The 24,712-nt window shown below is 47.4% G+C and overlaps 6 protein-coding genes and 1 non-coding gene across 7 annotated transcripts; 4 read left to right on the forward strand and 3 right to left on the reverse strand.

Moving 5' to 3' along the window:
* Positions 1-2,395: 2,395 nt before the first annotated feature.
* On the forward strand, positions 2,396-4,280 carry F5B22DRAFT_637230 (homeobox domain-containing protein; the record flags this gene model as incomplete). The annotated part of the gene is made up of 3 exons (XM_047977405.1): positions 2,396-2,712; positions 2,770-2,975; positions 3,037-4,280. 3 exons carry the CDS (start codon positions 2,396-2,398, stop codon positions 4,278-4,280), a joined length of 1,767 nt encoding a protein of 588 aa, XP_047829573.1.
* Positions 4,281-6,917: 2,637 nt separating this feature from the next.
* F5B22DRAFT_611964 (GroES-like protein) lies at positions 6,918-8,357 on the forward strand. Its single transcript, XM_047975310.1, has 2 exons — positions 6,918-8,226; positions 8,280-8,357. The coding sequence occupies exon 1, from the start codon at positions 7,027-7,029 to the stop codon at positions 8,200-8,202; it is 1,176 nt and encodes a 391-aa protein (XP_047829574.1). The 5' UTR covers positions 6,918-7,026; the 3' UTR covers positions 8,203-8,226; positions 8,280-8,357.
* A 475-nt stretch (positions 8,358-8,832) lies between these two features.
* On the forward strand, positions 8,833-8,923 carry F5B22DRAFT_t124. Its single transcript has one exon. It is a non-coding gene; the product is annotated as a tRNA-Pro (tRNA).
* Positions 8,924-12,928: 4,005 nt separating this feature from the next.
* F5B22DRAFT_611971 (uncharacterized protein) lies at positions 12,929-14,186 on the reverse strand. The gene is made up of 2 exons (XM_047975311.1): positions 13,910-14,186; positions 12,929-13,807 (listed from the first exon to the last, which is right to left on the reverse strand). Exon 2 carries the CDS (start codon positions 13,785-13,787, stop codon positions 13,251-13,253), a length of 537 nt encoding a protein of 178 aa, XP_047829575.1. The 5' UTR covers positions 13,788-13,807; positions 13,910-14,186; the 3' UTR covers positions 12,929-13,250.
* Positions 14,187-16,774: 2,588 nt separating this feature from the next.
* F5B22DRAFT_611974 (uncharacterized protein) lies at positions 16,775-18,163 on the reverse strand. Its single transcript, XM_047975312.1, has one exon. It carries the CDS (start codon positions 17,982-17,984, stop codon positions 16,872-16,874), a length of 1,113 nt encoding a protein of 370 aa, XP_047829576.1. The 5' UTR covers positions 17,985-18,163; the 3' UTR covers positions 16,775-16,871.
* Positions 18,164-18,543: 380 nt separating this feature from the next.
* On the reverse strand, positions 18,544-21,907 carry F5B22DRAFT_611975 (uncharacterized protein). Its single transcript, XM_047975313.1, has one exon. It carries the CDS (start codon positions 21,439-21,441, stop codon positions 19,018-19,020), a length of 2,424 nt encoding a protein of 807 aa, XP_047829577.1. The 5' UTR covers positions 21,442-21,907; the 3' UTR covers positions 18,544-19,017.
* An 847-nt stretch (positions 21,908-22,754) lies between these two features.
* F5B22DRAFT_637234 (short chain dehydrogenase) lies at positions 22,755-24,018 on the forward strand (the record flags this gene model as incomplete). Its single annotated transcript, XM_047977406.1, has 4 exons — positions 22,755-23,079; positions 23,358-23,533; positions 23,677-23,758; positions 23,852-24,018. 4 exons carry the CDS (start codon positions 22,755-22,757, stop codon positions 24,016-24,018), a joined length of 750 nt encoding a protein of 249 aa, XP_047829578.1.
* Positions 24,019-24,712: the final 694 nt, after the last annotated feature.

A 24,712-nucleotide genomic window follows, 5' to 3' on the forward strand; every position in this document is an offset into this window, starting at 1 on the left:
CCATGTACTTGGTGGAGCGTAGATCGAGAATCAAACCAAACCAAACCAAACCAAATCACGCCGGATGTTTCCAGTTTGCTTGTTGGAACACAGCAGCGGCATGGGTCGAAGAAAGGAACGAAGAAAAGAACGACAGTAACATCTCATATGACCTCTTTTTTTCATTCTAAGGTTTGAAACAGACCTGACAATGTGAACAATCGGCCAAATGCCACAGTATGTACGCGTAGAGAGAGGCTTGCAAGTGTAGGTAGACGAATAGGAGTCCATCTAGGTAGTGTAATGTTTCTTGGAGTCTTGGAGTCTTGGTGTTTGACGCGGGTAGTGTCTTGGTCGCGTCCTCTCGGAGTACAGCAGCAGGTACATAGGTAGGTACATAGGTAAGTACAGGCAGCGACTGCTTTTGAACTTGAAGTTTCCACTTGGCAAATGCTCAAACACGCTTAACCTCCCTTGGTTAGTCTCTTCTTGTGTCTTATGCAGGCAGAAAGGCAGAATGCAGGTACGAGACCTACACATACAGTGTACAGCAACAAGTATATGTACTGTATCTACATGCAGGTACTTAGTGTAGGTAGGGTGTAGGTAGGTAAGCAGCAGGCGAGGGCAGGCCACTGCATCGCCAATCTAGACCACCCGCCCTACTGTAAGAAGGGTAAACACGATGGTGACGGAAACAACGGAATCCCTTTTATGCCATCCATGTACCCTTTGGCCTTTGATCTGGCCGCTGTCTGGCCGCTTGGGGCTTTGTCCTGCGGGCTCTCTGTGCTACGTTTTGTGCCGCTCTTGTGTTCCTCGTCGGGTCTACACTGCCTACACTACCTATATGTACCTACCTGATAGGTGCCCAAACTGTGCATCACATACTACCTAGGTACCTTGTATGTACTTAGCCCCCACCATCCATCCATCCATCCATCCATCCACTGGCTAGTAGACTGTACAGGGCTCTCACACAGCTGGCTTGATGCACTGTGCCTAGCCCCTGTCCTGCCCTGTTCACACCACCAGAATCTGACCAGAACACCACCATGGGCACACTTGACCGCCCACAACCTGTCCCTATCCAGATGTCTTCCCAGACTCCCCAAGTCCAAAACATGCGACCAGCTGTGCTATCTGACGACCTACTTACACAAATCCATGGTGTAAACATTTCCAAAAATCCTCTGGGCGGGTACTCTTGAGTAGGTCACGATTGTTTGCGTGTGTAATAAGTACTTTAGGTAAGTACATAGGTAAGGTACTGTGTAAAGCAAGACCATCTAACCACCCACAGAGCCCATACCACTATAGTAGTACCTAGGTACCTCCTTCGTCACCCCATCAGGCTGCACCAGGTACAACCATACAACGCAGCCCGCAGAGGCTACTGCAGGTACAACTGTAGGCTAGCGCTTAGTGCACCCTACCTAGACACCTACTTACTTAAGTATTGTAGGTAGGCAGGTACATCCATAGTACAGGTCTCCACTGTGGCCCCCCGGAGCAAGCGCTGTGGGTATGTACTTATCGGGTACCTGGTCGTCCACACATCCGCCCTCCCTACTGGAAGTATCTCCCTCAGGGCTTGCTGGTACCTGGGTGCAGTGGTGTGCCCTTCTGTGTGTCTGCTGGTGTGGGACAGCCCGAACTGGCCCGTCCAGACCAGTCACAGGCTCCCTTTCCCGCCAACTCACCGGCCCAGGGTTTTTTTCTTCGGCCATCCCCCCTCCCTCTGCTCCCTTCTCCTCCGTTTCTTCGTATCTTGCCAATCTTTCTTCTACCGCCAGTATCGTCGACCTTTTTCGGCAATTCGATTTTTTTTTTTTCTTTCCTTTCATTTTCCCCCTCCACGTTCCTTTTCAACCCTTTGTAGCCATTACGGACACCGTCACTCCTTTCGGGTCCATTTCATTCCTTAGGCTTCATTATACACCGTCGCGAAGACGCGCCCACCGCTTGTTGACCAACCCTCGATTTCGTCTGCGACTTCGACTTGGAACGACACTCGAGCTAAACAATACCACCACTAGCACCCAGAACAGCAACAACAATACCAGCAAGAATCAATTCTGTATCTGATCAACCGAGACCGACGCGTCTTTAGCCACGCATTATATGCCTATCTCGACTGTTTAGATTCAGGATACAGAACGACACTCCTTCAGACTTACCACTTTCAATCTTTTATATTTCTTTCAACATTACATTTGGACGCTATCTTCGTCGCCCTGGGTTCTCACTCACGTCTTGCATAACTCAGCCGCAGTTGAACCATACCACAATCACCGAGCACTTGTCCGCCAAACACCGCCTCGAAGCATATAGAGTTGCTTACGAAATGGAGTTGGCGATGGAAATGCCAATGAAGATGGAACATCCCATGGAACATGCCGTGTCCGAAACCCCAATGGCGACGCATTCGACTCCTGAGCCATCCAGCCTCACGCCTGCTGGATCCACCGGCACCAAGATGAGCCAGTCGCCCTCGCCCAAATCGACTGCGTCTGTCCCTACCCCCAACAATCTCTCAAAGCGCCCTCCTCGAAAGAGCACTTTGACTCAGCAGCAGAAGAACCAGAAGCGACAGCGGGCTACCCAGGATCAACTCACCACTCTGGAGCTCGAGTTTAACAAGAACCCGACACCCACTGCGACTGTGCGCGAACGGATAGCCGAAGAAATCAACATGACCGAAAGGTCTGTCCAGATTTGGTTCCAGAACCGGTGCGTAAACAGCTTCCCCACAATCCATGGCTGTCACACTGACCCTTCTCTTTCTAGGCGTGCCAAGATTAAGCTTCTTGCGAAGAAGAGTTTGGAAAGCGGCGAAGACATCGACTCGATTCCGGAGTCTATGCGTGCTTACCTCGCCATGCAGGCAATGGAGTCTGGCAAGGGTCTTGGTGGACCCTACATGGGACGTACTGGCTTGATGCCGTACGGTTCTATGATGCTGGGCGGCGATCAGGGTGGACAAGGCAAAGTCTGTAAGTTGTCACCGCCCGTAGTTCACTGTTCCATGCCTTGTGTTTGCTAACAGCAAATCAGTGATTCACCATCTGACCTGCCGATCTTTGAGCATTGGAAAGTGGATGCGTGTCGGGCAGAATACGATGGATCTCATCATCTTCTACTCACCCGAGAAATGCACAATGACTTACTACATCAACAACGATCAGGCTGGCTATAAGATCGAATATCACTTCAGTGCTATCAAGAACATATTTTTGGAGAATGCGGAGGGGGATGGGAAGCTCGGTGGAATTGTCATCGAACTAAACCGACCACCCAACTTCTGGATGGACTCGTCTCCCAACTCCAATGGATTTTTCCAATGTGGCGATTTCACCGAGGACCAGCAGGCCACTCACTGCTATGTTCACCATCTAGGCGGTAATCCCAAAGTTCTAAGCGGTCAACTAGCCAAGTTGGTCTCTTTAGAATCTTTTGCTAACCGTCACAACACAAACCCCTTCGATATGAGCCACGCCTTGTCTGTATCAGCTCCCGTGTCGCCAACGAATCGTCCTTCTTCGCAGCCAAACTTCGCTCAGCCTCACGTCGGCATGTTCCAGGAATCGCAATGGGGAATTAACCCAATGTCCCACGGTATGCGTGGACCCGGTCATAAGCGACAGCGCAGTCGCTCAGTTCCTTCGGCCGTCGATTTCGCCATGTTCCAGACTCCCATGCCATCATTTTACATCCAACACCCTGGCGAGAACCAGCCTCAGCCACATAACCCTAACATCTATGCTCCCATACCCCAGCAGCCTCAGGCACTTAATCCCGGGTCGCATCTGCGGATAGATACACAGGCGGCCTATGGTTTGGATATGCGACAATACCCTCTGTCAGCTTCGACTACGGCCCCTTCGGAATACTCGAGTCCCAACTTTTTCCCGCAGGCCCCTGAAGGCACTCCACTTCCCGTGCATACTCCATATAGCACCAACTTCCTTTCACCGATGCCCCAAGTTGCACCTCCTGCCTCCCCACTCTCATATGGCAGCCAACACGGAGACCCAGCCATCGTTGAACAGTCACCTCCTCTCGCCATGATGCAGCGACCCGCATCGGCCGACCTCTATCCCATGGGAGAGTCTGCTATTTCAGACGACGGGCACAGCCTGAATGAGATGTACTCGAAACATACCATCAACTTGCCTATGCACCCTCACTCTCCAGCATTCATTGAGCCTGGTCAAGCTGATCTGGATATGAATCAGTTGGTGCACTTCGACCCCATTGACCAGCCGAGTCTGTCACCAGAACACATGCCGCATCCTTGATTAGCTGTCGCATCTTCAGCATGATCTCGTGGTCATGGGCTGGTGCTCAACTCGCCAGTGGTGTATATACCTGGCTAGATCCTCTCTTCTTGCTCTCCTAGGTCTTCATCTATCTGGCGTTACGGGCATATATACCTCTTGATTTGATGGTTCGTTTGATCTACGATTTCAGTATTCCCCTCTCCGCGTCAGTCTTGAAACTTTGAAGACTTGATTCCTATTCGTTCCATTTCATCGACATCCTCCATCAGATCCTCAAAATCGCCATACCTTTAATTTGACAATTGATTGTCCTTGTGTCTGGTACAGCGATTAACTTTGTTCGGTTTAACAATTTTTAACTCCACGGACGCGCATATGCCATAACCGCCATCGGCATTCTGCGTCCCCCATCTAATACTTGCAATATCTGCAACCCCATTTATCACTTCTCAATCTGGATACATGTTCTTTCGCACTTGTCATTTTTCTCTGTCGCATTTACGATATAAGCGATGTCATTCAGGCCTGGGGTGGAATAAAAAAACCGACGAAAATGGATGTTGGCCCAGGTGGCTGTGATTCCGGATACTAATCTTTAACTTGGCTGCTGAGCACCTCAGTAATCGGAGCTGGTTCGGGGGGTTTTACTGGCTGGGATGTCGTTCGGTTTTGTGGATATCTGTAATGATTGATACCTTTAAAATAGATGGATATGGTCAACCACGCAAATATGACAAATTTCTCACTCGTATCTATGAAGACTTGGAAGGAATTACCAGTGCTGTTGTCCTGCCCCGTAATGCTTAGTGCTTGTCGTATATGAATTCAATCCCTTGAGGAGGTAGGTGTATGCGTTTAAGCTTGGAAGCTGGATTTGCAGCTCTGTCTGTCTACTTGTTAATCACATGTCAGATTTGAAGCGACTAAGTAGTAATGCCTGAATGACGAATGGTGCTTGATACCGGCATCTTGTTGATCGGTTGTGTTTACTTCGCGGGGCGAGTGGACTGATTATTATTTGCTTTATCTTTTAAGGATAGTCATGAGTTTTTTTTTTTAAGTTGTATTTTTTTTTTATATTTCGTTTGGTCGTTATTGGATATTTATACTTGGATGTTGTTTATAAGGTAATAAGGACGATAGTTTTGAAGGATGTTGGTTCGGGTTTGGGATTCAGATTGGTGTGAATGTTGGTTTATGGGCGCTTGCTCGGTATCTTTGGGATGGGATTGGGATCTTATTAAGTGGGAGGGGGAGGGATGTATACTTGGTATATGATCCCAAGAGCCATGCGGTTTAACATCGTTTTCGTGATATAGATTTTAGATGTAGAGGAGCTGTTGGGATGGGTTTGCGTTGTCTTTCTCTGGGCGAGTGTGATGGTTAAGATATACCGAGATGGTGGGATAGAAGAGTATATATATCTAATGAAGAGTATGTTATTTTCGCGGAGCAGTTATCCGGTAAAATAATGCGTGACCTTGTTCTTATTGAAAGTAGTGAACGATTGTTGTAGTTGGTTGATCTTGTTATTGCGCTTATGCTATAGTAGGTGGTCTTTTTACGCTTTTCTTAACGAGTGATTCACCATTTTTCATTTATTCTGATACGTCTGGTCCCGTCCGAATTCCGAGAGCTTAGTGAGATATTACACAATCGTTTGATAGTTTCGGCGACGTGGTTATCTTCATGGTCGACCTGGGCTCCGTAGTAATTCACCTAGACTGAGAACACTGAGGAGAATTCTGCGGCATTCATGAGCGTATGTCGAAGGGACCGAGACGAATCGTGAATGGAGCGGAAGGGAGAAGGGGATTATGCACCACCTATAATACGGAAGGCTTCGAAACGCTTCCACTAATTGCTATCATGACGCGAGGGTGGAATATAAGGTACTGGTGATGCTCGAGTTCTGATCGTACCGTTATTTTCTCCCCTCTGATGTATAAGCGCTGGTTTCTCTTGTTATACGGGCTCGCCCCAACAATGATACTACGTAAGAATTGAGCCTCAATATACTCATAGGTGCCAAAATATCCTTAACTAGATCTGATCATGTCATCGACTAGACCATATCAACTCAGCGCTTATTCACACGGACCCGGGCGTCACAAACTCCACTTTCACCTTTCAAAAGTCCGAAGACCGAGAGAGCAACACGGCGCGTAGTTAGACAAACCCCATCCGGAATCGCGCGGGTTTGCGGCCGCACCGTGATTATTAATCTTATGTAGCCCCATTTGAGTAGATCGTGGAAGTTCCTTTGGGATTTAGTCTAAGTCGTGAAAGGAGATAAAGCATGCCGGAGTTAGACAGCTCTAAAAACAGACTAGGATCTCACGATATAAACTACAGCTATTACATCCAGGCTACGATGCGTCTCATATTCTCCGATACCCTTCGGAATCGGAGTAAGAAGTCTGTTTTATATGTTTATTCCGTGAATCTAGCATCCTATTCTTGATCGATTGAATTGCCAAGAACGAGTATTAGGCATTCATATCATCGACGAGATGCTTAGCGTCTTGCCGATATCCATCATGATTCCCACCCTACTAAGCAGACCGCAAGTGGATGCGGGATGCTGAGCAGGTACTTCGTTGACAAGATGACCGATGTGCGCTTGCGGCCTTCATCTCCTCATGGCGACTTACAAATCAGCCCCGTTCAACATCAGCTGAGGCGAAGAGGTTATCAGGTCACGGCTAGCTTCAAGGGGCCATCATGCGTGAGTGAACGGGGAATAGATATATATAAAAGATAGATGATATCTTCCATCTTCGCCAATCAACACACCTGCTTAGGTAGACCATCGCATAGAAATTCAGGCACTTTACGTCACAAGTCTTGCAATAGGTTACATATATCACCACAACATACTCGCCCATCTCGCAACCATTCATTCACTATGGCACCAACAAACACAGCGGCCTACTACTCCTCAGACAAGGCGCCCAGTCTAGAAATCGCCAATTCCCCTTACCCAACGCCGGGGCCAGACGAAATAATCATCAAAGTCGCTGCAGCAGCGATCAACCCCGTAGACTCGAAAATCCAATCCGCGGGGACTGCTCTCTTCCCGTTCCTCACGTATCCTATGGCAGCTGGTATCGATGTCTCAGGCACCGTGGTAGAAGTGGGTTCATCCGCAACGTCCAAATTCCATGTGGGTGACCGCGTGCTCGGGTTCCTGTGCGAATTCACCTCGCGCTCAGGGGGTTTCCAGTCATACGTCGCCGCCAGCACCTCTGTAGTTACAAAGCTGCCCAAGGAGACGTCCCTCATCGAAGCCGCAACGCTTCCATCCGGCGTAGCTACTGCCGCCGAGGCGCTGTACGCATGCCTTGGCCTCGATCATCCGTCTGTACCACCGCGTCCGCGCAACGGGAAGACCGTCCTCGTGGGCGGCGGCGCAAGCGTTATCGGCAGCAGCGCAATCCAATTCGCCGTAGCATCGGGCTACGAGGTCATCACGACTTCGTCTCCTGCTAATTTCGAGCACTGCCTTTCTCTGGGCGCTGCTCTCGTCTTCGACTACCGCGCCCCGGATCTCGCGAATAAGCTCGTATCCGCCTTCAGCGAGCGCGAGTGCGCAGGTGCGCTTTCATGCGTTGCAGAGAGCAATCCTGTTGTTTTTGAGGTCGTCAGCAAGAGTAAGGGGAACAAGGTCGTTGCGTGCTCGCTCTTGTTTAGTAAGGACGGGGTGCCGGCGGGTGTGAAAGCGGATATGTTCCATGCGTACAATGTCAAGGATACGCCGCTTGCGGAGGTCGTCTTTGGGGCGTTCTTGCCTGCGGCGCTCGAGAGCGGGCAGTATAAGTGTGCGCCGAAGGCGCGAGTCGTCGGACATGGGCTGGAGAGTGTGCAGAAGGGGTTTGATATCCTTGCGAGGGGCGTGTCGTGTGAGAAGTTGGTTGTTACCCTTGGGGAGCAGGAGTAGATAAGTTACTATCTACACAACTAAGTATGTATCTGTTGTACTGTGCTTAGTTAACAATACTAAAGAATACATAATAGCGATCGAATAATCCTCCGGTCTTCTTTTTAATTGTTCGCGAGTGCTTCCGCATCATCAACTTCTGTAGTGACGCTTCAGTCTCAACATCGTGAAGTAGCGTTGAGATAGACAATCTCACAGCAAGAAGAGCGACAAATGTAGGTTCATAGGACTTATTTTCTATGAAGCAGTCCATTTGATATACAAGGGTATGTGTCACCTTCATTTAGGCCATCGTGCTCAACTCAATAGGCTTGCCCTGAACGTTGCTTAATGTTGTCCAGTATGGTGGTTGAATGACAGGAGGAAAGTCCTTCTCTTGGTTTGATTTAACTGGGAAAGGCATTAAGACACAGATCCCCTAACCTCCATGGAATAAAGGCACTCTGATTATGTATGAGGTAGCAAGCGAAGAGTTAATAGAGGGAACTTCTTGTTCTATGTGTATTCACCCTTAAAAGATCATTCTATTTTGAATGGCTTGTATCCTACCTATTAGTTATTTGACTAAGTACTTATTGTAAAATATCGGAGCATCATTTCACAATCTTCCCCCATGGGGATTAACGGTAGGGTCTGGTGGTCTAGTGGTATGATTCTCGCTTAGGGTTAACCCTACAGCATTGTTTGCGAGAGGTCCCGGGTTCAATCCCCGGCCAGACCCTGTTTTTGCTTCCCAGTATTATAGATCTCTTTTTCGCTCAGTTTTTAAACTCGTTGTCTTGTTTTATCAGCTTGAGTGAGATCCTCTGGATGTAAAAGCCTGCATTGTCTCTCTCTCTCGTAAGCTTATGAACATGGATATCTTCGTATAAGATTATCACGAAGTGAATACATGTACCAAGTTTCAGTAAGTACTGTGTGATATTATTAACATCCTTTGAGTAGTTAACGTTAAATGTTCTGGCCTGACTTGAAAAGTAGCAACACGATCAGTCCAAGGTCACATGGAGAATATGGGATTTTGCTAGTTGGGCTAGGTACTCATTGTAAACATCCCGTTTTACCAACATGGGGGTATTAGGATGAAGCAGAGATAACAACTTGAACCACTCAGACATTGAAAGCTATTGATGGTATTGGTCTTGCATGCACTTGATCAGCTTGACTGGGTCGCTTGTATTAATTATTACCTATCAGAAACGAACCTCACACTTGTTGGTGTCATCTGTGTGCAGTAAATTCTAAGAACACCCATTCACGTACCAACGTAAAACCAGCTACCCTTTTTCTCGTTTTCGTTGCCGCCTTTTGCGTCACTCTGTTTTAAGTTACCTGACACTATGTGTCTAAGGAACATATTCTCTCTCGTTCGTCCCCTATGAAGAGCGCACTCTGACTTATAACGCCTAATTTATTGTCTCTTCCTCCCGGGATAGCTCACAAATATCTTCCACATCAACGCAGAGTAGAATTACCTATCAACAAACCCAGCATCATAGAATCTACAAGCAATTTTGTCATTGTTGGCGGTGGCCTGTCTGGTTTGGTACTTGCTGCTCGTCTTCCTGAAGACCTTAGCGTGACAGTTACTGTCCTTGAAACAGGCAACGACCACACGACAGACCCTCGTATTTGGACACCTGCTTCATGACTCTCCGTACTTGGCACACCAGACTTCGACTGGAACTACCAGAGCACACCACAGGTGAGAAATTTAAATACTAGCGATTCAATATCTTCTCTTCAGACTAATAGAGTTGTTGTACAGAAAGGAATGGTAGTTCCATAATTACCTTAAATATTAATTGAATAGAGCCTTAAACCATTAGAACAGTTCTATCAAGTTGCGACAAGGTCGATAGAACACCAGTAAATGATTTAACATGGTCTAATCTGCCTGATATCCTCAAGATTGCACGGGACACACTTCCCTTTGAATAAGCTTGTCCTTTGTTGCCCATGAACGTTTCGAATTCGTCCGAGGCACAAGGTTTGAATGATACTTGTTACACGTGCAACCTCTGTACTAGCTGAATATGCAGTTCGCCAAGCACTTCGACCGTACGAAGGACCTTTGCAGGCTGTTCATGATCTTTCAAGACATGCAGGCAATATTGGGCAATATTGGAAAGTGAGGTTATACAGACTTCGCTTCTTGAAACAGACCCCAGAAACCTAGGCGGTCTGGGCTGGCAGACCAGTTGTATATAGAGTCAAGTCAAGCCACCAAGAGCCGAGAAGGAGTTGGTTGGTCAAGGACTTATGCAGCCCTAGTTGTTCATTATAATCTGAATTGCCTAGATTCTAAGCCCAGTATTCCTGCCCTTGTTATAATACTCGAGAGTTCGCCCTTTCTAGATCTTTGACTCGGCTATCAATGACTTCAGACTGGAAATCAAAGTCTTGGCTTTTGGCACCGCTTGCCATGACGTCGACGCCAATTTGGCAATAAGTTAATAATCATGGATGAGTATGTTTGACAGCGACGGGAACAAAAGGGACCGGCAGTACTCTACATTACTTTATTACACATCCCCGGTGAGATACAGCCCCTGCTCTAGTTGGAGTAGCGCTGAAACATGTATGCAGGGGTAGAGAGAAGTACTGATACATATATGGACTCAGAATCCCTTACAAATACATAGGCGACGGAGCAGGAGGCATTTCTTCAAATTTTGTACTTAATAAAAACAGGCAATATTACCCAAGCTTCATCATAGTAGGCTTCTGTGGAGAAGGAGGATGAGGTGGGAGTGAGGAATTCAGAAGGCCCCTTCTTGACGTGGGTGGGTGGCTTTTGTATGCGCTGAATGTGCTGAACACCCTGCACGCTGCTCTAATTCCCAAATCAGTGTAATTGTCGAATATAAGGGGTTATATCTTAAGCCAGGATATCGGACAAACGGGGATCTTAGGGTAGACCTATATTAAAAAGACAAAGGGCTTCGTAAAATCTCTGCATAGCAGGCTAAACATATATATAAAATATATAGTTAACTATATATATTATTATTAAATAAACGTTGCTTTACCTTTAAGGCGTATATTAATAATTTATAGGGTAGATCCCCGGAGTTAGAGCTAACTTAGCCTAACCCCTATATAGTGCGCTATACCTTTGCTCGAGAGGCCTTACGTATTATTGCCGCTCCAGGTGCTATAGCAGCGAACACCAACTCTCGTCACTACCTCAGTAAGTCTCAATCATTTAAGGCTTACCGGACTAGGCTAACATATGCCTTACAATATAGGTCTATCCGACCATATCTACAGATGGAGTCCTGGGAGTCTGGCTTCTTTTGGCAAGGTTCACACTATCAATGAGCGCATCCAGTTAAGTGAACTGTCGAATATGGCCAGCTTTTATTATGATTTTATCCGGAACTTTGATCAAGCAGATATATAGAGCTTGTATACTGAAGTGGTTGAGTTGCATCGAAACTTGACATGTACTCAATACTCAACCTTGCAATGCTTCAACTAGGTCAACATCAATGATTCTCTCTTTTTCGGGTACTGAAGTGATTTCTCGTAAGTAGGTCATGTCTGATAAGCACAAATAGAAAGAGTAAGATAATATGACTTGAATTTAGTTCTTATACTGAAGTGAATTCTGGTAGGTGACAACATCACCGGGATATTGACGTTATTATTCGAGTAAAACTAATTAGGGCGTTCCACCACACCAGGCAACCAATCAAACATCCACACTGCCGAAGACGATATGATCACCACCAGCTACGATGATACAACCTTACTTCGCTCGCCTTTATTGAGCATCTGCCAACACCGACCGTCGAATCCCAGTCTTTGGAAGCTCTCACCTAGTTGAACCCAATCCATAGCACCTGCTAAGAGTATTCCAGCGGTGAAATTACGAATAAGTGCCTTTTCATCTTTGACAAAGTTTCTCGTTAGAGTTGCGCAAAGAAGCAGAGCATTAGACAATAGGGGAACAAATGTTTCCAAAGAGATACCTATGTTCTCTACCTCGTCGCATAGCGGACCGATAAGATACCGTGTCTTGATATTTATGACAGCCTGTGCCATTATATCGATCACCGGACTGAATTGAACAATAATTGTACCGTTGGTGACTTCATAGCTCAGCCCCGTTTCAGATGTGGCCGGCAAAAGGTCAGAGTATACAGACATTACCAGCGACTTTTGCAGACTGAGCTACACAACCAGCAAGCAGGCGGCGACTACCAGCGCACGATTCTTGTTTCAGAGCAAGATAGCTTTCGAGAACTGCAAAACAAGCTCCGCCAAGCCTTGTTAGGAAAGACGGGAAATACACTCTTTCGTCCTTTGATGCATCCCGTGCAAACCATCAATGGATTCTCGGGGTTTTCAGAGTCAGGCAAAAGCAGTCATGCTCAGGCATTTTGCAACGGAATGGGCGCGCAACACGCCTTCAGATCAAAGATTGTTTATTTAATGGAGCAATCAGTCGAAGGCTTGGAAAGAATATATATTCGCTTAGTAGCGAAGAGCAAGCTCCGCATTTCCTCCATGAACTCGAGCGATTCGCGACAGCCCACTATTGGCTTCGGTACATCACCATTGAAAGCCTCCATGGCCATGAAGTTACAAGGTTCCTGAAGTTGTGGCTCGGAGATGGATTCCAGGTAATACACATCGCCGTAGACAATGCGAAGCGTGTCAAGAGTAGTACATATGATCCCATTAGATTATCTAGAAGTCTAAGTTACAATACAGTTATCTGGCTGGATGAAGGTCTTATATACATATTCCCAGCATTCCAGTATGTGGAACGCAAGTATCACCGCCTTCCCTTTCTGACAAAGCGAAGGAGCAGGTCGCTCATATCCTTAGAGGAGTTGGAACGGCAAGATCAAACTAAAAAAGAAAGGGGGGTGGGAATAATTGCAGCTGAAGCAGATTTCGTGCTGGATAATAACGGCAGTTTCGAGAGTGCGGAGAAGTCATTATTGCTCGCAAATGACATAGCATCCAAGGGGACTAGGTTGCGGGGACAAGAATAAAGCGTGAGTTGAACGGGCAATGTGATGTAATTAGATAGTTCATGTGGTACGGATTGTAGATTCAACCAACTCAACCGCTTTTCGTACAAGTGCTCGATCATTCCCATAAGTGAGCTTTTCCAGTGCTTCCTCATACTTATAGAACTCTAGTTGATACCTGTCTTCGTGTTGACCCACAGGCTCTCCTTCACTAACCGCAGCCACATACCACCAAATTATTTTGATGTTATTCTCCCCAAGACGCCGAAGATGCATTCCGATTGGTTCGCAAGCATTGTCGAAAAGCCTCACTTTATCTGGTAGGTCCACCTCACCGCCCGGGGGGCATGCACGGGAATGAAGGTTTATGGGCAGGAGATAACAGGGCACACCCGTCTCCTCAGTAGTTTCACGAAGTGCAGTAGCCGCACGTGATTCGCCGACATTACGACGACCTTTTGCAAGGATGTACTCATCACGACTCAGCAAATGGAGGACGCAGATTTCACAGGTCGAGAGCCGGAATAGTATAGTCCCTGCACTTTCCACATACCCCTCGGCTGTATAAACCTCCGTCTCGAATCTTGAGGTAGCCATGCTGGAACAATCATGGACATCTAGGTCATCCATCTCTGTTAGCAGAAATAAATATTGTTGGACAAATAGAGATTTTATCTCATCTGAAAGAGAATGTTTGATCGAAGAGACCTTGAACATACTAGTGCTAGAGGTGTAAATACCTTGAAGAAGAGTGCATGTAATGGGTATGGATACAGCCAATCCTAATATAGAGCGAACACACCTCCCTCAACAGAGGTAGCCCATCTTTTACAGTCAACAAATTAAAAAATGAACGGGTAGAATGTCAAGTGAAAGAACAAAGAGGGGTAGCATGACCTGTTAGCTAAGCCAGTCCAGGCTAACTTCCAGCTATGTAGTTATGTTATGTATGCCGTAGCCAACATTGCTTTATTGAAGAGATCGACCAGTCCCAAGGCCTCTCTAGAGCCCAATTATTCTTTTATACCCTTGTATCCATTTGCAACCCCAACACCTGAGCGGTTCTTAATTGAGCCACCACAGCCACTACGCGGCTTTAGGATTGGGCTTTCATAGGTACCTATATGGGTAATATCTTCCTCCTATATTGTATTATCTACCTGAATTTGGAAACTTTGAGCTGAGACAAAGATGCGAGAATGCCTTACCTGAGGTCGAAATGTAAATACCAGACGTTTTAAAACCAACAGCATGTTCATAAGCACTGCCCACCTGGGCAGTTGGTGTCATGGATCGGCAAGAGCACCGCCAAAGCTCTACGTGGCAACAGGCACGCCTTGGCTATGGACTAACACTGCTCTATTTATTAATTTTTGGTTATAAGTGAATGTGGTATACGTGCTACGTACAAGGGATGATTCTACGTTAGCAGGCATGACCTAATGCTTAGAATGGGGTAAACACACCCCGAAGTACGTTTTAAACCGAGATATCTGGACTAGTTAGTACCTACACGGCGCTACGAGTGTCATTCTTTCGACTTCCTGCGGAGTACATCCACTCAATGACCCATTCACCCGAAACAGCACCTTGTGCTAGGACTGTCGTGTTACGCTATCCAGCCCTGATGCAGAATTATCGACCTGTGCAGCAGAGGTAAGGCTAGTAAAGGTGGCGCATACCAATCCATCTCCTCCCATACCTTAGTTTTCCCGAGACTCAGAGGCACTGGGGGGGAACGAGGTAATATCCTAGCTCTTTATACTGCTGGAAACATAGATGTGGCCGCTCAAAATCTGGATCAAAGGCATCTCGGACAATGCCCTTGCCGTCAGGCACCCTGTTCGGATTCCTACCATTCCACCCAAACGGGTTTTCGCCGTCATTGTAAAGGAAGCTGTTGACTTCTTTGTCAATCCAAATACCCCGTGCAGGAGGTTCATGACCATTTGGGTCTACACCAATGGAGAGTATCGGGCGCGCATCATCTGGTCTGTCCCGCCATCCCAGCACATCGCGCATCTCTTCGAGCAAGGTCTTGTAAGTGCTCCCATCCCACATGAAAACGAGGAAGCTCAGTTCAACCGACCGAATGCTTAGCGGTAGTGCGGCGAGCAGTGAAATTACGTCAGTCTGCGTAACCATGAACCTCGTAAGCCCGAAATGCCTGGGCCGAGGCCACTTGTCCGTTGGAAAGATACTGCGTAAAGGAATGTGATTCTCCATCTCTATTTGAGAATAGGTGTCTCCTCCAGACGCGGTCCCAAACCTAAAATCTTCTAGATTTACTGCTTCGCGTAAGGCTTGGTGTAGGAGGCCGCTACGGAACGAATGCCATTCTTCGTCCTCCTGACCGGTTATCAAGAGATCGAGCTGAAGTCGGGTGAAGCCTGGCTGCTGAAGGATTGCGACGAAATTGTTGTAATCTTCACAGGGCTCGTCAAAAATGCGACAGCTGAGTCCAGTTTTCAAGTGATGTGCATCTACAACGAAATCTTCATGGAGACACCATGCTAAACCATGGGATCAGCAGTCGCAGCAAGCAATAATGCGATCTATAATGAGGACAAAAGCACTGTCAGATTAGCAGGTATATAAGTAGCGCTGACAGATCTAACGACGTAGACGTGGTGCTCACAGTTCAAGATCTTAAAGATGGAGTAGGTTGTAGGGCAAGAGAGGGAAATGAGAAGAACAGGAATCTATGAGAGGTGTAGTATCCTTGAAGTCTTCTTCCACCTCGATGAGATATGACCTAGTTAGGTTGCTGAAACATCGAATGATACCGCTTTTATCGGTGGCACTTCGAAAAGCAAACCCAGCTGCGCGGCCGGGGTCATTTTATGCAAAGAAACACTTAACTGTCTTCATGCTTTCGGTCAAAGCGTTCAAACACTTAGGGAGCCAACCCAGGAAGGCCAGCCCCCCGATCCATAAAGAGGGAAAGAAAGGTGGGAATCAGGAATGCTGAAAAAGTAAATACAATAATAATTGCGCAAGATATGAAGGTTGAACAGCGACCTAGAAGCCAGGCTCTCCAAGCCCTATAATTACATGATTACGCAGCAGCCCTCTGTACTACCTCCACCTGGCAATGATGTCCCGGTATAGTCCCTGGGGCATTCCGACTTGGTCCATGCCTCAATTGCTTTCTCGAAAAGGCCCAAGACATCTTCGTAGTCAGTTGCCGACGCATCAACAAACATGCAGTTAAGGGAGTTAGCCAGCTCAACTCCCTCTTTCGGAGACACAATCCTGTCGGGAACCTTGTCGCTCTTATTGCCCACAATTACAGTAGGAAGAAGTGCTTGGATTGGGACCCCATGTTTCGAAGTTTTCCATCCCTTTATCTTAAAAATCCGTTGGCACAAATGTTCAATTCCGTCGAAGGATTTCCGCGATGTAACATCGTATACTAGAACTATTGTCAAATATAAGGGGTTATATCTTCAGCCAGGATATCGGACAAACAGGGATCTTAGAGTAAACCTATATCAAAAAGATAAAGGCTCTTGTAAAATCTCTATATAGCAGGCTAATCATATAGATAAAATATAAAACATGATTAATATGTTATTAAATGTTGTATAACTATTAATTATTAAGAGATTAAATTAAATATTGGATTGCAGCGTTGTAGTGTGGTAGGCTAGCCCTTGCATGTTTGATCATCTTAATGGATCAAAGGTCGGACATCACTTGCCAGTCAATCCTTTTCCAGCGCAGCCAAATACTCCCATCATTTCCAAACCCACGATCTTGCAGCGCCCTCCATACACGCGTAGCGTAATCGGTTGACGAGTAATTCTCCGGAATAGGCAGATCCTGCACCATAGCCAGTGCACTGGAAAAGTTAATACCGATCCACTCTCTGGGAACATATTCAGCAGCCTGCCAATCAATAATGCTAATCGTTCCTTTCTGGCGGTCTATGAGAACGTTTGTGGGCCCCATGTCTCCATGGAAAAAGCAGAAAGGGCGCTGCGGGTCGATGTTGACCGTCTTGCAATTTGCAAGTATGTTAGGCATATTCTTCCTAGTTAGGGCCTCCGCCAAGCGCCCGTTTCTCAGCCCAGTCCCGTCGATGCCGGTGCCCAGCTTGCTGGAGGTCAATATAGCAACCTCAACACAGGCCTCTGCTATGAGATCTGCGTAGCGGTCTTTCATGGCGTCGTCGAAATCCCACCAGAGCTGCGCAGCCGTTTCACCAGGTACCTTAGATGTAATAAGGAAATAGCGATTGTCGTAGCGGGCGTGGTAGAGGACTGTGGGAAGCGTGAATTTTCGGGTTGGAAGAAGTTTTGACAGCTCCTTGATAGTTACGTGCTCATCGACAGAATCGCAGTGAATGGTATGATGCATCTTAATATACACATCTCCGATAGAATAAACGCACTTAGTTGTAATCTCGGCTATCTCGTTATCATTATCCTCGGCATCGATAGTAGTGCCACCACCTGCGGCGAGATGAACAAGAGTAGGTGCATCATCTGGTGTCCATGGACGAGAACGTGGCGGCATTACAGGCACGTCTAAAATGGCATAGTGATGTCCATCAGACGCAGTCCAAGTGTTGATAAGACCAAGCGTATCACTAGGCCAGGGTTCGCCGTAGCGGCGGGCGAGTGTGATATGGTCTCCGATAAGCCAAAAGTTGTTGCCGATGGTAGTGAGGCCGAACATGGGCGCTCGACTCTTCATTGGGACATGATAGGCTGTGTGGAAGTGTCTGGGCTCTTTCTTAAGGAGGCGCAGGACATCTAACACCCGGAGGTATTGCTCTGACGGTTTCATCACTGTTGTAAAGGAGTTAGGATTTTAAAAACGCTAGGGTAGGCAAATGCTTGGAGGAGTGTAGATGATGTAATTATGTAGAGCATGAGATTGAAGGGTAAAGGGTCTATCCAAGGTATCCCAGAAGTTGATCGGGCTGATGGGGTGAGGCGGTGCAAGAAAAAAGTGAGAGACTCAACACCTCTGTGTTCAGTGCAGAGTTCCTCCCTTTTTTCTTTCACCGCCTCGCGGAGTTGTACTGTGAGGTTACAGGTAGGGAGTAATTAACGTAGCAGGCACACTGAGTTCTGCCCTCTCTGACCGCTTGATCAAGTTGCAAGAAACAAAACAAGAAACAATACAAGAAACAACCTTCTAGTCCTATTATATTTCATGCCTACACCATATACATCGTATCCATGAGATAGTCGCAGGCGACTTCATACTCTCCAACTCGGCAAAATCGTGCCTATACTCGGTGTACCTCATATTTCCTTCAGGTGATGCTACATTCGGGTTGTCACGATGTTTTGCTCGACGACCTGAAATCACCGCCGAGGCCCCTTGTAAGCGATGATTCGGCCAGGGGGCGCATACACGAACGCTATTTGCACTTCGCACGGTGAAGATTTAAGGAGTTATCTTCTACGCTCGGATAAGTCTACGTTTACGCATGCTGATCTGGTAGACAGATCCGCCAAGATAATCGGGTTGATAGACTGGGAATCTGCTGGTTGGTATCCGGATTATTGGGGATATGCTAAGATACAAGTACAATGGGGGGAAGAGGATTACATGCTTTGGATGGATCGAACGAGGCCCCAAGATTGGGATATTACTGGTATCTATAAGGCCAAGGGGGTCCTGTTCTAATGCAGTGACAGGTAACATCACCAAACATGCAACATCAATGTTACCTTCACGTCGAGAAGATCATTGTGGCGTGTACTTGCCAAGTCTTTGGATATTATTCGCTTGCTGAATTTACATAAACGAGGATAACCAAATTACATAAATGAGGATAACCGCCTCATACGAACTGGTTATTACCCTCTTAGTCGGAGTCATCACCTTCGACCTCTACATCCAGGATTCCTTCAACCGGCGTCGTCTTCTTGAGATAGGCTCGGAAATCGCCGCTCAAGTTGACCACAGCCGAAACATGCTTCTGGCTCACAGTCACCACCTTGATGCCCTCCTCGCGCGCCTCCGACTCCGCCATCGCCAGCATCATCTGCATGGCATTGCGTATCTCACGACCATTCCACTTGAGCGCGCGGATCCGATTGCTCATATCATTACCGTCCGTGCTTCCCAGCAGCTCGTTCCGAGCTGCCGTCGATATGCGGACGGTACCGTTCGACTCGCGATGCAGACGTTCGAATGTGTTCAACCAAATGCGCTCGCGATCCTCGTCGCGTAGGTTCTTGTAGTGCAGCGCCACATGGATGCGACTCAAGAAGGCGCTGTCAAAGGCTTGTACACGATTGGTTGTGAGGAATAATACACCGCGGTAGTATTCGAGCGCGCGCAAGAAGGTGCTCACAAGTCCGTTGCGAGTGATGTCTTTGGATCGGCGACGCTCGAGGTACACGTCGGCCTCGTCGAGGAGTAGTAGTGCGCCGTAGCGCTGTCCAAGTTCTAAGAAGTACTGCAATGACCCCTCGACGCGGTACGTATCGACGCCGAGGTCGCCGCTCGTGATGGCAATAAGAGGTCGGTTCGTGGCTTCGGCAATGCACTCGGCTGTGGATGTCTTACCAACACCGGGAGTACCGTGCAGCAGGAAGATACGGCCCTCGCCCTTATTCTGCACGACGCCCGTATTCCAGGGGAGAAGGCGACCCTCGACGTCGGTGGCAAACCTGCCAATCAAGGCCTTGACTGTCATCTTGATCTCGTCGTCAAGCACCAGCTCCTTGAACGCATCTCTGTTGGGCTTGATTGGCTTTAGGTAGGCGAGATTTACACATGCCCAACGGCGGTTGTTTGGGACGAAAGCAGGCATAACCTTGCTTAGGACATGGTAAAACACTTCACTGCTTGGAGGGGTGTCGCTGGTGGCATCTAGCTCTCTGAACTCAGCGTAGGGACCATCATTACCTTGTGTAGGGTCGCGGCTCTTTTCGCATGCATCGCAGCCACATCGAGGTAGACTGCGCGGGAGATGATCCAAAGGCGGCGGGGCAGGTGAGCCCGTTCGCGATGTATTGAGACTAGGTCGATTGCTACCGTTCATATCTGGCGACGCGGTGTAGAAACGGTCGAAGCCGACGGGATCGCAGATGACGCGTCCACTGAAATGTCCTGTGACCCCAACGCATTGGCCATTTCCAGACGAGGGGTTCACAAGCTGCCCTTCGTATTCCATGTAGGTTGGTTTCTTGAGCAACTCCCAGTAGAGTCGGCCCTCTTCGATGCACTTTTCCTTCATGGTCTTACCCCCTTGAGCAGCCATGTTTTCAACCCAGAACGCCTCTGGGATCACAGGCAGGCTGCTGATTGGTTGCTCTCCAGTCCAGGGCTGTACCCGGAAGGTTTCCGCATATCGTTTAACGACGACACCGTTGCTCTCTAGGTACCAACAGTCGACCTTGTATGATTTGAAGTTGTTGCTTGAGCCGGCTCTGACAGCGCTGATAACATACGGTGTCCAAAGGCCATAACGCTTGGCGTAGATGATCTGTCCTGGCTTCAACAGGAGCCAGAAAAGATCGAAGGTCGCGGAAGGGTGGTCCAGCTTGTGTAAGGTTTCTTCCTTAACCAGGGCATCGCCCATGTTCTCCGCAAGAAAGTTGAGCAAGACATCGATGTGACGTGCAGTAATTTCAGAATACTCTGGGCTATGCGACTTGGGCTGGTTGTCGCGAAAGTGGGCTAGCTCAGCCCGATGGAGGTAAAGCAAACGATATGGGGCCGGGATGCTGACAGGGGCGTCCTGGAGATTCACGCGCGGATAGTAGCTGATGACGGCCTGAAGAGCAGAAATGAGGTACTTGGAGTGTATGTTCATAGTAATGACAGGCTTGGGGGCCGATGTAGCGGCAGCCTGGAATTCATCTTCATCGTCGCCGTCGTCATACCGGTAATCATTCAGGTCGAAAGCAGCTGTGATTGGCCTCTCATTGGGGTTGCCGTGGTCTCGCCGTCTATAGTCAGTGCTGGGCTTGCTAATCTTGTAAGTAATATCGAGGACCGGTTTATCGTCATCGCTCTCGCCGTATTCGCCAATTTGAACATCATCAATTGAGTCCTTATCTTTGAACTGAGGGAAGTGCTTGAAGGGTGTGAGACTCTGACGGCACTCGACAACAGTGTCACTGAAGCTCAGATACTTCAGGACATGAAGGACAGGCGGAACTTTGCCGTCGACCCTGAGGATGCCATTGGTCTCTGGGTCAGAGGCCTTAATGATCTTGGTGTTGACTTCCTCGAAACTGTCGATGGAGTCGGCGCGTTCCAGTGTTGGCTTAGACATGATCAAAGATGGGTGAAGATAATGTGGCAGCCGGCGGAAGAATTGATGACGTCGTAAAGGCTAAACCTACAATACCTAAAGGGTCTCTGAGCGGACTATTGGGTGAATGGGGGGGTATAATAGATGAGAATGGGAAAACTGAAAGCCAAAGCTATCGTTAACAGACAAGATGACGATGCTATTTGTATATCTTCTTCCATCTCATTGAATCCGTTAGCTTAGTCTCGGCCACCGAATGAGGCGCTACGTGTCTTCCCATAAGGGCAGACTGCTAGGCTGCAATCAGCGGTCAGCGAATTCATCGTCAACTTGAGTCCCTAGTTTGCACCGGTCTGGTCTGCCTATCAACGATGGCGCTTTTCTGATGCGGGGTCCAAGGCAGACGCAAGGCAGAAGCAGAGGACTTGACTCATCTCTAACCCCTGAACACCCCAGGTTAGGCATTCCAAGCAGCTCTTAAACTAGATGGTATGCGGTAAGCGCAGGGGCTGAGTCGGCGCTATATCGTGCCGGGGCGTTGGATGCCTAGCTTTCTTACTTAGGGTCTCCAATCAAGCTTGTCTCAAGATCTGGCTTGGCACTCTCAGTCTTATCGTAGCGCAGGTTATCCTGATAAGTAGCATTCCTTGCTATTTCACCTGAACCTCACCACAATACCATACGAACTGACATGGCTATTACTCCCGTGGCCTGTGTGTGTAGTATCGATGCAAGTGGAGTATGAGTAATGGCATCTTTGAAGTCCAGCTCAAGTCAGGTGATCTGGCATATATATGGGTTTTCAATTGACAACGTAGACTATGCTGTCGTTGTTGCTGCTGATATTATTGCAAGGTATCAGATGACATACATAACCCGAACTTAGGTAAGCATCGAGTATTCTTCTTTCATTAAACTTAAGGTTCACAATAGTTAACACTAGCTTTTCTTCTCTTTTTTTTAACGGTATCAGGAGTGTTTATTGGCATGAGTCGGGCCTGAACACAATTGCAATTTGTATAGTCATAGCGTATTTCTGTAGTCAACTTACCTGTGCTGCTTTGTGGCGAGTCCACTTTCCGATACTATGTGTGTAGCGGCCAGAAACGTTCTTCTTCATTGCACACAGATTTCGTTAATACAATTATACCACGGTCTCAACCTCCGAATCTGCGGCAGTTAGGGGTAGGGCTGATAACCTCTTGGTCTATCTTGATGGTTTTCGCAACTAGACTCAAAATATTCTAGGCACGCCTCAATCTTAATAATTCGCAAGGCTCACCCACTTCTAGCCGCAGTTTGAATTCATAATCGTCTTGTTGAGAGCCTTTGCGATGACCCGTATCGCCCCCTACGCAGAACAGCGTGAGCATATGAACGTCAAAGGTCCTGGCGATGCCCGGCGTACAGCTACACAGATTATCGAGCACCAGGGACTTGTCGCCCATCCATCATGGGCTGATAGAGTTGTCCTCACCACTGGTTGCTCTGCTGGTGAACTTGGGCCCGAAACGGCGAAAGCGATGCGCCTCATAGGAGCTGATGTTTACATTACGTCTCGTGAACGCTCTAAAGGTCAAAAGATAACCAATGAGCTTTTAGCAGACGGAAAGCCTGGTAAAGTTGAGGTGATTTCAATAGATTTAGGATCATTCAAAAGTATCCGAGCTGGGGCTAAAGAATTCTTGCATAAAAGCGGGAATTAGCTTAACAGTTTGATTCTCAATGCTGGTATGTTCGCAACACTCTTCCCCACCTTCTTCTTCGCAGACTATATTTTACCCCTTGACTCATGAATCTAAACTCACACCAGGAGTCATGGCTTGCCCCAAGGGCAAAATCGAAGACGGCTTCAAATCATAGTTTGGTACCAATCATCCCAGTAGGCATTGATCTCAGTATGGCGGATTATGGTTATAGTAACCACTGATGCCCAGGTCATTCTCTACTATTTAATCTCTTAAAAGACGCTCTCCTGGCCTCGGCCAGCCCTTCATTCAATTCCCGCATCTTTGTAGTTGTCGCCGCCGCCCACCATCGGGCCGAGATCAGCTTTGATAGTCTTGATTTCGACAAAACCGAGTACACGCCGCTGGGGGCCCATGATCAATCTGTCAGAGGTGGAAGGCGGTGATATTTAACGAACCACATGCTGAAATGTATAAAGGACCCGTTATCCTGCCGTATGACGTACTGTAACTTAACCTTCTAATTAATCTAACGGGATTACATGTACTACTCTTAATACAATCGAAGCTTGCTGATATTCTCTTCGCAAACGAGCTGGACCCCCGATACCAATGCCAAAATTTACGGGCATCAAGTCTTGACCCTAGTGGTATCTTGACACCCCTTGCCAGGCATCTTCCCACTGTCAACGACATTAAGGCGGACCCATTGTTGATAGGAATGATGAAAAATACCCCTTAAGGTACCGCATCCACTGTATGGGCTGCTGTAGGCAAAGAGTGGGAAGTTAGGGGAGGTTTGTATCTTGATGAATGTGCTGACGGGTGGCTTACACCCGACGATGCCCTCTACTATCATGGTGGCTACGCTCCTCAAGCCTTTGATCTTCGCACACAGAAGAAGCTTTGAGATGTTAGCATGGAGCTCAGGGGGTTTAGTGGCTAATGGCAATAATCAGTCTGGTTGCTTGGGTTGGAGACGCTGTATAATTGTTTCCTTGCAAAGCAATCTTAAAATTCTGTTAGCTGGTGAGAATGCAGAAGATCTAAATATACTTTGTACCGATTTGGTAAGTTGTACTTTATAAGATCTGCTTTCTAGAAGTGCACTGGAGCAAGTCTGCGACTGTTTCCTGCCTGCGTTGAGAAGGATATCTTGTAATACCTATAAATTAAGAAAGTCAACAACAACAGTTTCCTGAGTTGATGAAGGCAGCCTATTTTACCTGAAGGCAAAATACAGGTTTAGCCGCATGCCAGTGAATCAATAATAGCACTGAAAATCATTAGGAAATATTCATGGGCCTTTTGGATTTCATATTTCACATCCACACTAATTAGATTAAAAGGTAGTACGCCCCGTATGTTGTAAGCGCCTTGCCTTTGTCAACCATACTGTTTGAGAAAGCTCTCGATGACTGTTCAAGGTAGCGGCTGAAAACAGTTGTGTAGAAAGTCATATCTTCTTTGCCTTTCGTTAGCGACAATTTTTCCTTGCTCATTAATTTAGATTCTTTTATTTTGAAAATAAAGGAAACAGAACCTGGTGAGTGACGACTTGGGTTGGCATCCGTTGCAAATAGTTTCTGTAAAAGCGAAGCTTG

This window comes from Xylaria bambusicola, assembly GCF_022495145.1.
Source record: "Xylaria bambusicola strain CBS 139988 unplaced genomic scaffold F5B22scaffold_29, whole genome shotgun sequence".
NCBI lineage: Eukaryota > Fungi > Ascomycota > Sordariomycetes > Xylariales > Xylariaceae > Xylaria > Xylaria bambusicola.

Excerpts from the sequence above, each read along its gene's own strand:
- F5B22DRAFT_611964 (XM_047975310.1), top strand. The coding sequence starts at position 7,027 with ATGATATCTTCCATCTTCGCCAATCAACACACCTGCTTAGGTAGACCA.
- F5B22DRAFT_611971 (XM_047975311.1), bottom strand. The coding sequence starts at position 13,787 with ATGGCTACCTCAAGATTCGAGACGGAGGTTTATACAGCCGAGGGGTAT.
- F5B22DRAFT_611974 (XM_047975312.1), bottom strand. The coding sequence starts at position 17,984 with ATGAAACCGTCAGAGCAATACCTCCGGGTGTTAGATGTCCTGCGCCTC.
- F5B22DRAFT_611975 (XM_047975313.1), bottom strand. The coding sequence starts at position 21,441 with ATGTCTAAGCCAACACTGGAACGCGCCGACTCCATCGACAGTTTCGAG.